Source organism: Pseudopipra pipra, chromosome 5 (assembly GCF_036250125.1).
Source record: "Pseudopipra pipra isolate bDixPip1 chromosome 5, bDixPip1.hap1, whole genome shotgun sequence".
Taxonomy (NCBI): Eukaryota; Metazoa; Chordata; class Aves; order Passeriformes; family Pipridae; genus Pseudopipra; species Pseudopipra pipra.
The window spans coordinates 6,816,589-6,830,043 of NC_087553.1; the positions used below are offsets into that span (position 1 = coordinate 6,816,589).

The 13,455-nt window shown below is 37.9% G+C and overlaps 1 protein-coding gene across 1 annotated transcript in view; it reads left to right on the top strand.

Moving 5' to 3' along the window:
• Positions 1-13,455, top strand: part of ANO2 (anoctamin 2) — a 154,985-nt gene that overhangs the window by 25,162 nt on the left and 116,368 nt on the right. The window contains exons 3-8 of the mRNA XM_064654295.1: positions 997-1,095; positions 6,026-6,177; positions 7,289-7,343; positions 7,879-7,927; positions 9,695-9,750; positions 9,994-10,035. Coding sequence (XP_064510365.1) covers positions 997-1,095; positions 6,026-6,177; positions 7,289-7,343; positions 7,879-7,927; positions 9,695-9,750; positions 9,994-10,035 — 453 coding nt within the window. The remainder of the gene's footprint in view (positions 1-996; positions 1,096-6,025; positions 6,178-7,288; positions 7,344-7,878; positions 7,928-9,694; positions 9,751-9,993; positions 10,036-13,455) is intronic.

Sequence of the window (13,455 nt, forward strand, 5' to 3'; positions counted from 1 at the left end):
GAGTTTTAAGGAGGCCTTTGGAAGCTGAGAAGGCAGTAGCTGTTGGGATTTTTGTCAAGGAAATTCCCTCAAAGGTGAGGTGCAGTATGATAGCTGGTGGTTGCCTTGGGACTTCTCTGATATTCTCTTCCTAATCTCCTATCCAACTTTTCTTCCCTACATTTCCACATCAAGCATTCATCTCTGTGATTTGCTGATATCATTTCTTTGTGTGCATTGAGGAGAAATCTGTCTGAATCTGCCTGCATTTAATTGTTGTGCTTTTGCCAGGGGTGCTGCTCTGTGCTCTCAGAGGGCCTTTGTGTAGGTCAGATGTGCTACGAGGGCATCACTCCCTCAACAGCCCAGCTTCCAGCAAACTGGCTGTGCAGAAGCCCTCTTGTGCAGTCTTATGCTTCTGCACAGCATAACCAGTTATTTACATGAGCATGAGGCTTATATCTCTCTTCAGAAGTTAAATTTGCATGTTTTAGGGTTCCTACCTCAACTGCAGGTATTTAGGGCAACAAATGTTGGGCCTGATCCCCTGTAAGGAACTACTAATCTGATGAAGGGTCTGAGAAATAGCTGGGCAAGACTGAAAGTGGGAGCCTAAAGCAAAGCTCAGCTAGAGCAGGGGAAATGTTTTTCCTTGCTGGTTCAGATGGACATAAAAGCTCACTAATGAAGCCAGATAACTTTACAAAATATCAACACACAAAAAAGCTCTAGCTTGGGGTTTCTTGTTCACATGGTTCCAAAATCTGGACCTGTAGCCTTCTGTCATCGTGGTGCACACACAGCTACACTGTATGCAGGAGATTTATGGATTTTAGAGCATTAGAAGATTCATCTTTTAGGGAAAATGTCACTTTGGAGCCCAGCTGTAACACAAATTGACTACTCCCTGTGATTGCCTACTGATTAATGATTTAGTTGGAGCTGTCACTTTGGAACAGTACTACTTCTGTTCAATAACATTTAAATACATTGTTTTGACTTTGTTTTATGTTTCAGAATAAGAGCCAAGGATTGAGTTTTGTCCGTATCCATGCACCTTGGCAAGTGCTCAGTCGAGAAGCAGAACTCCTTAAAATAAAAATGCCCACCAAAAAGGTAGGTATCTCCCATTTCCTATCAACAAATTGTATGACTGAGGGAGGAGGGATCAGAATGGTCATTAACTGCATAGAAACCCACGGAGTTACTTTATTTCCAAAATCAGAGCAGATGAGTGGTCAGGCTTATTGTTTTACATGATGATTTCGTGTTTTACATGAAATATTTTGGGACGATTTACTGTTCAGAGTCGTATTTAAGATGGGATTTCCGAAGGGGTTTTCAAAGGCAGCTGGCTGATAGTCTGCATCCAGGAGAGTGATAACAGAGGTGGCTTTTAAGGGGGGGCTTTGAAAATTGAGAAGGCAGTGGCTGCTTGGATTTTTGTCAAGGACTTTTCCTCAAAGGTGGGTGAAGTATGGAAGGTAGTGTGATAGCTGGACATTGCCTTAAGACTTCTCTAAAGTCTGCAGGTGCCCAGAGAGTGTGTTCTGGTGGTATTAATGACATAGTGAATTGGGACCTGCCTATTGTCATTAAAGCTTCAGCTCATTATCTTCCTTACAGTCTGTTTTTAGAAGAGTTGCTGGCAAACATTGTAACTTATGAGTAGCAGATTCCCAAATCTGTGGCCCTGCAATGATTTAGCACGTTGACTAACAACTCCACTGAAGTCAGAGGAACTGTCTTGTGCTTTCAGTTAGTGGTGCTCTTCAATTGCACTGATGAACACTTATTTCTTTGAATTGTCATTAGAATTAAAAGACAGATTAATTTTATTTTATTCCACAGAGTTGATTGGTTTTTTGTTTGTTTGAGGGTTTTTTTTCATATTGATTGTTTTCACCAAGCAAAATCTTCAATGTTGTTCACATATCAGGCTGTTACAATCTGTCATTGTTGGAAGACTGGCCAAATCAAGCTCGCATACTCTTGCTGGATTGTGTTTGCACCCCAGGGGAAAAAATCTGGATATTTCTGATCAATCTTTGAAAATGAGGAGGTTTTGGATAACTACAGTATCTCTAGAAACTTTCTAGAAATGAACCTACATATTTAACAGTCTCTTTGATCCCTTCCCAGCTTCATTCCTTTTGTGCATTTTTAGTGACTGCTCATTTCTCCCTCCTCTGCCCTCATGGGAAGTGTATTCTATCTTTTTGCAGATACACCACAGCAAATTTTACACTATTTTAATGGATGAATATTGCCATAATGTTGGTCTGAGTTAAGGTCTTTCCAGGAGCTGCTGGTCTCCAAAGGCCTCCCTAGTCATTCACAAATGGTTCTGCATCCCCTTGTCTCCTCTGATTGGGAGAAAAAGAATCATTTGTTATCTCTAGTGAAAAAGTGGCAGCACTACCAGAAACCAAGCTTGACAGGAAAATTCTGTTCCTGTCCTATGGCTTTTTTTTTTTTTTAATTAAAGACAGTTGGAAAAATAATCAAAAATCAACTTTGAAAAAACTGAAATCTTGTATATTGGGGATTTGGCAACACAAAATGAAAAATTTAGTCAGCAACCACTAAAAGAAAATTCTATTTTTGTTCAGAGAGACAAAACGTTGTTCTCAAGGCACATTAGGTATTTTTTGTGATGTTATTTTATTTATTCAAGGATCCCATGAAGCCATTAAAAAAGTATTTTCCGTGGAAAATACTTCTCCGACTCCAAACACAACAAATTGTTTGCAATTATTTTTTCATTGTTCAGTCTTAAATCATCTTTCAGAACAAATGACAGGCTGGGAAGAAGTACCTTTTGAGCACTTTTTACTATATATAAACTTCTGGGTACGATAATACAGTTGTTTTTGGTGAGTGAGACTGGGCCACACTCAAACATGAGTGCAGGGAACAAACAGTAGGAGAAAAAAAAGGGAACAGCTGGGAGCATTGCTTCATTCCCAGAGCTGTGATGTCTCTGGGATTAATGAGTCTTGGTGGAATGAGTCCCACGACTGGAGTTCTGGGATGGAGGACTAAAGGCTGTTCAGGAGGGACAGGCAGAGATGGAACGTACTGTACGGAAAGGCAAAGTTGCAGTTAGAGATTATAAAGTTGAGAGCTTCTGGGTGAGGATTAGGGGAGTGGAAAACAAAGCAGATGTTGTTGTGGGTGTATTGTTTGCCAGGGTGATAGGACTGATCAGTTATTCTAAAGGCAACTAGGAGAAATTACATTTCAAATTCCGAAACATTGACTGGGAATATTGTACTGCTGTCATATATAAGTCTGACCAGTTCTTGAAGGGTGTTGAAGGATTCGATGAGCCAGTTAGGAAAGGTGCCCTCCCAGACTTGATATTGATAAATAGAGAAGGACCTGTGGGATGTGTGATGGTACGAGGCTGTCTTGTCTAAATTTCAAGAGAGCAAAATTAAAGCTACTCAGTGAGCTAGTTAGTAGTGTTCCCTGGGAATCTGCTTTTGAGGGCTTAGGGGTCCATGACTGCTGGTCAGCTTTAAGACCATATTTTAAAAGTGTAGGACCTTGTAATGCCAGCTTAAGTCAAGCAAGTGAGGCAGAAGACCAGCTTGATTGAACAGAGAATTGCTCGTGGAGCTTAAGACGAAAAAGAAATTTTCCATCTCCAGAAACAAGGCCAGGCCTCATGAGAAGATTACAGGGCTGTGACTCACATATTCAGGGAGAAAACACGAAAGGCCAAAGCTCATCCAGAGTTAAATCTGGCCAGTGTTGTGTCATACTACAGAAAGGCTTTTTAAAGTGTCTTAACAGCAAGAGGTGGTGTAAGGAAAATATTGGACCAATATTTGTTGAAGATGGTCACCTGACAAATGGGAATGAAGAAAAAGTGGAGGCCTTCAGTGGAGGCCTTTTTTTTTTTTTTTCCTCAGTCTTTTATATTAATGGTAGACCTTGGGCTGCCTGGTCCTCTAAGTCAGAGGACCACAGCTGTGGGAACAGAGACTTTCCATTTGTGGACTCTGAATTCTTAAGGAACTATCTGCATCAGCTGAATGTTCCTAAGTCCACAGGACCTTGGGAATTCATCCCAGAGTGCTGAAGGAGTTCGCAGGACCACTTTCAATCATCTGTCTCGGGAGTCTAGGGAGGTACTCACCGACTGGAAGCTAAACACTGTTATTAGAATTTACAAGAGGGAAGACCCAGGAAATTGCATACCTGTTATTCTAACCTCAGTACTGGGAATAATTGTGGAGAAGGTCATTCCAGGTGGAATTGAAAGGCACAGACAATATGGTTTCACAAAGGGAAAGTCCTGTCTAACTAATTTTATACCCTTCTGCTATAAGGTTTTCTGTCTAGTGGACGATGAGAAGGCAGTAGATGTGATTTTTTTTCTGGATTTTAGTAAAGCTTTTGATATTATCCCTCACAGCATCCTTCTGGACAGGTTTGACTATGAGATGAGCAGCACATGGAATGCTGGATGAAGAGCTGGGTTGAAGGGGTCAGGGATCTAAGTGTTCTAGTGGCTGATGACCTCAGGGCTCAATTCTTGGGCTAGATCTGCTTAATATATTTATCAATGATTTGAATGCAAGAGTTGAATGCACCATTGACAAGTTTACTGACAATGGAAAGTGCTGTTGACCCTCTTTATGGGACAGGAAGCCTTGCAGAGGGATCTAGATAGATTATTGGGCAATAATCAATAGTGTGAAATTCAACAAGAAATGATGGGGTCTGACAGGCACAGGTACAAATTGGGTGAGGTGTGGCTGGGGAGCAGCCCTGCAGAGAGGGATCTGGGGGTGCAGGGGCATTGTGAGGCAGCAGTGTGTGCCCTGGCAGCCCTGAGGGCAAAGCCCATCCTGGGGGGCATCAAACACAGCCTGCCCAGCCCATCAGAGAGGGGATCCTCCTGCTGTGCCCAGTGTTGGGTTGGGACCCCCTGGAGCCCTGGGGGCAGCTCTGGGCCCCACGATTTCAGAAGGATGTGAAGGTCCTCGAAGGCATCCAGAGCAGGACAACAAAGCTGGTGGAAGGGCTGGAAGGAATGTGCTGTGATGAGGACATGTTTGGTGAGGTTATCTGTGTTTCGGGGAAAAATACCTTCATATTTCTAAGAAGGTCCCAAGCGCTTCACATCAATCTAAACCAGCAAAAGCTGTATCCTTGCACTTAGAACTGTTTCACAGCCACGAGCCTGTCATCCTCCCTTCTAATGGCATGTGTTCGTGTGCTGTCACACCATATAGCAATTATCACCCACCAATTATTTACTCTGCTGGGGCAGTGTAATTTGCAGCAGGTAAAGGCCCTTCCTGCTTTGTTTGCTCTCTGTATTTCCAGTTACAAAGCCAAAATAATCACTCTGCTTTTCTATCATCTCCCTGCAGCTCCTAGTTTAGTTAGATTTCTTTGGGATAAAATATAACAAAATCGTCTTTGGCTGAAAGATTGGATATTAGGAAGAGATTCTTCCCTGTGAGGGTGGCCAGGCCCTGGCACAGGTTGCCCAGAGAAGCTGTGGCTGCCCCATCCCTGGAAGTGTCCAAGCAGGTCGGATGGGACTCTGAGCAACCTGGGATAGTGGAAGGTGTCCCTTTCCGTGGCAGAGGGATGGAATGAGATGATCTTTAAGGTCCCTTCCAACCCAAACTGTTCTATGATTTTATGATTCTGTGGTATTTCTTGTATTAACAATTCTGCTCTGAGTTTTTCTCTGAAAGCAGCGTTTTGGAAGTGCAACTGATATGGTTTGAAGCTGGCTCCCTGCCAAGTCTCCAAACCTTACCACAAGAAATCGTCCTCCCCTCCAAAACCTCAGGGAAGAAGAGGGAAAAAAAACAACCAAGAAAAACCGAAACGAGAGAGAGACAGCTAAAGCAATATATAAAAATATATTTACACTTATATTACAGTTATATACAATTGAAATATATATACAATTTCACAAGGGAAAGGGAAAGGGAAGGGGGAAGGGAAAAAAGGATTCATTATATATAGTGGATTTTTTGAAGGCACCTGCTAATGACCAGTTTTATTTACTCAGATGTATGAAATCACAGAAGAAGGAGGAATACTCAAGACATTAAACGAAATATGGTGCAAATTGACTGAACCTCTGCAACCCCAGGTGCCACAACAAGAAAATACTAAGATGAAAAACCTGTCCTACCCATTTTCCAGAGAGAAAATATATTTGTGAGTATTTGAAAATGTGATAAACAATGAAGAAAGCTGTAATTTATCATTTAATGTTGTCATTTTTTCTACCTGTATTTCAGTCAAAATTCAGAAATTCATTGAATATTTCTGGAAATCCTGAGGAAAGGCTCAAGTTGTCAGATTTTCAGTGGACTAACAGAAACCTAAGTTGCAGAGACCTTCTTCTGCTGGATAAAGCATTGGAAACAGTGCATCAAATAAAATATCCATGTGTTTAGCTTGAAATGCAAAAATCCTACCACCAAATTCCTGATTATTTTATTCAGGATATTACTGCCTGTTTTGAAGAAACAGAGAACTAGTAAAAATCTGATAATATTTTCCCTCTTGATAGATTTATCATAGTAATTAAAACTTGTCTAATAATATGCAGATAAGGAATTCTTGACACTTGCCCTTTCACTCAGAATAATATTTCTGGGTCCGGTTTGACATTAAACATTCTTTTTTTTAACTTGTGAGTGTCTCCTTGTATTTATGTTTGATAAATAAAATTCAGTAATAAATACAACGACCCGCCATATCATTTATTGCCCTCTGACAAGTTTAATTAATTCTGAATACAAGTCAAATTGATGGAGGAGAATAAGCTGGGAAGCTAATTTCACATATGATGATTTTAAGGTTTAAGGGAAGGCATAATTCCAGTGGAATGGTTATTTGAGAGCAAGTGAAATGCTGACTGTTTGGTCGCCTGGAAAAGAGTAATGAACATGTGCATTAGGCTGATTGAAATCTAATAACATCACCTCAGAATGCTGTAGTGTTGAGTGGATGTTATAAGAAAAATATTAAAAGGTCATATTATGTAAACAATAGACAGGTTATTATTTTATATTAGTTAATAACTGTGCATTTTTATGCCCAGCTTAACTGCAAATCAGGTAGAACTCGGAATGTCTGTGTCTTAAATAACATAGTCTATTATGCTGTACTATGTCATCTATATTTTATTTCCTTTAAACATCTGTTTTTCTTATTAGCTGTGGTTTCTAAATGAATTCTAAATTAGAGGCTTATATGTTATCTTAATTATTACTTCCATGTCACACAAGAGAACTGATTCTTTTTCTTTTTGCTGTTTTAGGTATAACATCAAAGACAAAGACACCTTTTTTGACAATGCCACCCGCAGCCGAATAGTAAGTTAACAAAAGTAATATATTATCTTCTTATGGTGGGTGGGATTTGCTTTAGCATGGAATGGTGGCAAATACTTTGCTAATCTCATCAATTTATGCATTTCTCTGTTCCTATAAAACACTAAGAAGTCATATGTATGTAAGGAATCCCTTTCTGGAGCTGCACAGTGGTCCAGGAGTAGGAGGTGTTATACATGGAAACTACTGACTCCTCTCCCTTACTCAAAGCTCTTTTAAGCCCTGTTTCTAATTTTTAATCAGATTTTATTCCACAAAATATATATTCCACATATATATATTCATATAATATTCAACTATACTTCATATAGTTTTATAAGGATGCGACACAGCAGGATTTAGCCTACAAGTCTTAGGGCAGATGATCCACTAGCAAAACTTGCTAGATCATTTAAATATATGTGCAAATGAACACTACAGAAGCCACCTATTTTAAAGCTTTGGTTTATTTGTAGCTCCATGGTGAAAGTCGTGCTAAAAGTGGATTTGAGTGTTATCCCACTGTTCTTTTCCGCAGGTGAGGGAAATTTTGAAGCGCACGTCTACAAAGGCCAGGAACAGTATGGGTAAGATGGAGGGAAGGGAGTTATTTGTGTGCTTCTGAAAGGAACTGCTTGGGTATCTCACAGAATATTGATTTTTCTAGCAGGACACAAAAGTATGCTGGCACACTTTCACCAAAAAAAAAAAAAAAAAAAGTAGATGTCGAAACAAATGCTTTTTCTGAGATATAAAGTCAGACTTTTTGGACCATGGTTTGGATAGGACATGGTAATGGGAGATTGGTTTTCATTTCTACAGGTGCAGGATCTGGCACATAACTTGCATTTCATGAATTGTTATAAAATTGGATTTGATCTGCTTTTGAAAATTCAGATTTCAAGTGCAATATGTTGTATTATTTCTTGCAGGAGCATACTTTTCTTGCCATTTCAATAGAATAATACATCTTTCCAGATTATTTTTATTACTGCAGCCTTAAAAATTATCTCCATGAGCTGCCTAGTGAAATATATGACTTAAATACGACCATTTTGAAGACACTTTGGGGACAACTCTGAAATATTCAGAGCTATTGTTTTCTTGAGGTTCAGAATATATATAGGTATGCTTATTCTCTTTTATCTCATCCATTGTGAGATCATGACACATATTTCCCTAGTGGCAAAGAAGTGATGGTGCTCCTTGTCTGGCATGTCTTCTGGAAGTCTTTCTGCAAGTTTGACCACTTATGGACAGATCACAATGTCCAAGGATAATGTACCTGGAAAAGAATGTGCTGTAGCAAGATTCTTCACAGTCTTGGTGTGACTTTGTCCAGCAACAGATGTCTTTGGTACAGCAGCTGGGCTAGAAAATAGATTAATTTAGGTTTCCCTGAAATAGAGATACAATTTTTTTGAAGTTACATGAAAACCAAACCCAAACAAAAACCCCCAAACAAAAAGCTATCTCATTTTCAATCAAAAATGCTTACCTTTTCCCACTACAAAGTTTTAAAGTTATGATTACTGCACTGTTTCCTTTACAAAAAAATACCTGTAGACATCTCTAGAATCTGTTGAAAAATTAAGGTCTTTGGAAGGTGTTGGGGAGAAAGCTTGAGAGAAGCAATCCGTCCTACAAGGACACAGTGGGAAGGGAAAGAGCACTTTGTCAGTGGAGGTTTTTTGCCTCTCACCTAAGATTTTCTCTATTTTAATAGCTTGTTCTGGTTTATAGTGTAATAAAAGCCATTAGTAGAGATCAAAGCACTAGCAGTGATTTTTCAGGATTTTTTTAATGCTAAGGTGAAAATACAGGCTGATGCACTTCAAGCTCAGGTCAGCTCAAGATCCCATTTGACATGAGGTAAATATTTTAATGTTCTCATCCTTTCCAACTTTCTGGTCCACAGCCAAACGATGATTATGCATCATGTTCACCCTAAATTTACTAGTTGTTTTGGTCTTCTGAGACCTTCCCCCAAAAGTACTATGTTTCATTTGTCACTAAGGCTTCCCCATTTTTCTCCTCTTAAGCTTAAAACCACTCATCATCACTGGTTTAAAAGATTTTTTTAAACATCATTGGGTTATTGTTTGGGGTTTTTTTAAGAGTTCATTGTTTATTTTGCACAAGAGGCAGGGCAGTGATATTGAAGTGCTTGTAGCAGTCTTTGGTTGTCATAAACATGTTTCATAACACAATATGAAGAAAATAACAACACTTCAAACACATTAGCTTATACATTTTTTTACAACTTCTAGGTAATGTCATAAAATGAAATCTGTAATGATGTTTTCTGTTTGTCTGTGCCTACCTGCTGACCATCTGATTTTTTTTTCATTTAGGTATTAGCACATTAATAGCAAACAATGTTTATGATGCAGCATACCCACTTCATGATGTATGTATACACTATTAAATATCTAGTTCTCTGCTGGTATCACTCAGTAGTGCATAGACATTAATATTTGCTGTCTGTAACAATGAAAATATATTCTGTGTGATTCTAATATGAAAACTCATATATAAGTACTTTTCAAGTTGTGACTTGAAAGTAAAATCAACAATGTAGGAACAACTCAGCAATCTTTTATTTAGTTTTATCTGCTTTTACATCAGTTATTAAATTACTTCCTTTCTCTAGGGTCATTATGAAGGCCAAAATGATGACATGAATGAAAGAAAGGTAAAATACATTGCAAAATTTTTTTTAATATTAGAATTAATGTGATAAATGGGAATTAATGTTCTAAATGCTATTGTAAATCTCTAGCCAGAAGGTTCAAGCAGGTAGATGTTTTTACAAATGCATATAGTTTTTGCATTACATATTTTCCTGTATTTCTGCATATAAAAATTTTTTGCAAGATTTTTATAAAGTCTTCTATGAAGTTTGTGAGTAAATTAATTTGATATTTATTTCTCGAGGTGCGTCAAGGTTCTCTCCACATGCATAGATAAGATTTTTCAACCCGTCAGGAAGCAGAAGCTGTTAAATAATTTATATATTAATCTTCTTGTCCTAACCAAATGGTACCAGAGAACAGTGTTTACTAGAATAAAACACAGTTGTATTTTTCATTTGGTTGTGCATGCATTTAAATGGCATGCGATTTCTAAAAATCTGCTTCCAATTATTTTGTAAATAAAGTTTCTATCAAAAGACATTTGAAAATATGATCACCCACCAACTGTCTGCACGAGAGAAACTGTGAATTCAAACTGTGTTTAATACACATGCTTACTGTTAGAAATTGGGGAAAACATTTAATTATTTTATTAAGGTCCGTTCCATGTTGTTCTCTAATGTTTACTCATTTTATTTTCCTTGATATGCAAACAATAGGATAGGAAATGAAGAGGGAAAATAGTAGGGAGAGGAAGGGGACGAGAGAAGAATGAAGGAAAAGGGAGTGTTTGGATACTTACAGTATTTATTATACTAGAAATCAACTTACATATATTTTTGGTGACCTGTAAGTTATTTAATATTTTTTTTTAACTCTGGCTTCAGATCTTGGTATGAACCATGTGTTCCTTGAAGGAGAGTTAGGAAAATGCCATTAATTGGCAAAACACAGCGTAGTTCTCAAGAGTGTAATTGCCACAAATGATAACTTCTTCAGCACTAAAATGGAGACTGAGCTCATAGGTCATACAAAAAAATTTGATTTCTCCAATTCTGGGTTAGTAAAATTTGCAAACATAATCTTTGTAGGTTTCGGTGAATAATGTTAATATTTGGCCACTAGATGTCTTCATGTACCATATACAATTTAGTTCAGTGTATGAACCTTGGTAAGTAAAAGAGACAAAGTTAGAAGGCTAACTATAAATAAGCTTTTATATTTGTGCCCGTTACTTTGAACTTTTTTTGTTTGTCAAGAAATTGTCTGCTCTGCACTTACAGAATTTTCTCTGAGCAAGTGATAGAGGTACAGTAGTGGACTATGAGAGGCAGCTCCATGGATTACTGACTGAGAAGTAAAGCAAAATTTTTGGAGAAGAAAAAAAATGAACATTAGTCAATGAAGGAAGATTGGGTACTGTGAAATAGTGGGGAAAGAGGACCTAAAAGAATTAGTGTCTGGAAAAATATTCACCCTACTAGTTGTATTTTGTGCTGCCTTCTTTTTATTCTGCCTATTAGGCTCAGTTATGAAGTGTTAAGTATTAAAAACATAAAAGCTTCTTTCCAGAAATACTTCATTGATTATTCACATATGTCTCTGCTGCCCAGCCATTGAATCTTCTGTAGTATTCCTATGCCTAACATCATCTGTTTTCTATCTGAATCTACTAGTCTCAGTGTTTAATTTCCTGAAAAAAACTGATCAGGTTTAAAGGAAAGAAGGGCATTTTTGAGCCTTTTTTTGTTTTGTTTTTTTTTGGTTTCTACCCCTTTTTCATTTTTGCTCTGTGTCTTCTATTTCAATTTTCTTTTGCATAAGCCCAAAAAAATGAACTGAGTCCATCTGGGCTACTTATGCCGATAAGGCAGCACAAGTAATTAAGGTTTATGCACCAGTTCATAAAATAAAATAAAATAAAATAAAAGGTTGATAATCCTTATCAACCATCTTTAGAATTTCCTTGGAGAAAGTGCACAGCGAAACAACACTTCTGTCACATCCTATGAGAATTAGAAATCTGCAGTCAGTGGAACCCTTAGAATAAGAAGGTTTCAGTCTTTCCTAAGTCTTGACTGGAATAAAGGATTTTCCCTGTTTCAGGAAAGAAAGCTATTGCACAGCAGCCTGGTAATAACTCACCATGAGTATAAACACTGGCTCGGTCTTTAAGCTTCCAGCCCACTGGCAAATTGTAACCCTTCCTTGATATCCGTATGTTTGACATTAAGAAATCCATGAGGGTTTTGTTACCTGCCTGGGAAATATGACCTGTTGTCATATACTACAGCAACATCCCCAGAATATTAGAAGCAGATTAGAGAATGTTATTATAAACTTACAGGGAGCACAATTTTTAAATGAAGCTGATAAAATACAATAAACTATATTACAGAACTCGTCCTAGAATTCCTTTCAATTTAATAAATATCATGAAAGGAAGCACATTCCAGCTTCCAGATTAAGTTAATCTTGTAAAATTGCAGTGTTGGGACAGAGGTTTAAGGTGGGCAATACACTGAATGGAAAATTTTCATGCCACTTTTGCTGCAATGGCTTTTGGAATCAGAATAACCAGTGTGATTCTGCAGTCTGACATAATGGCATATGAGCCTCTTCCTAAACAGACAGCAATTTTAGAAAGATCTTTCTTTTTGCTCCTAAAATTCTGCAGCTGTGTTCAAAACAGCTTTTAGGTAGTTTTAAGAATTTAGTACTTTTAACTTTCTTCTTTTGTATATTTGAGTGAATGCATTTATTAATATGATTATTTTTGGAAGTAAATAGCATTTTGTAGGTCATGTTGTGGGGTAATGGCAAGGGGTGATTTTGAATAGGCAACAACAAGTATTCATATGAAAATAGCAATATGCCAGCCTCTTCAACTCCTGATGAAGCCTAAGAAAGTCAAACATAGTCTCATCATTTCTTTCCACAATTGCAAAGCATCTGCTCTGTAAGGGCAATATTCTAAAATCCAAGACTCCACAATCCTTGAATCTCATCGCTGAATTCCCAGTTGCTTAAAAGTTTTGCTCCTTGATCTGCGAACAGAAAATACTTCATGCTGTACTTTTGATGAGTACACAATGGCATAGCTCTGTACACTTAAATTTTCATTATTCTGAACAATAATACTTCATCAGGAGGATGTTTGCAGAATCCAGGTCTTAGCTGCTCACTTGATATTTATTTAGTTCTTTCACATAGCATATGCAGGAGGAGAGGCATTCTAAAGAGGAGGAAAATATGACTGGAAAACCTCAAAATATGTTGAGATAACTGCAGTTACAGTATCTGGACTTTCTCCACACTTATATTAATTGTGGTGTCTGCTCCATAGAGTGGTGTAGCACTGCTGTCAGAATGGACCATCTCACGATGCAACTTCTGATAATTTCAAAAACTTTATGTATTTTGTTCCTAACACCCTCTGCAGCTCTTGCTGGTTGTGTTTTGCTTGGTTTGTGTCTTAC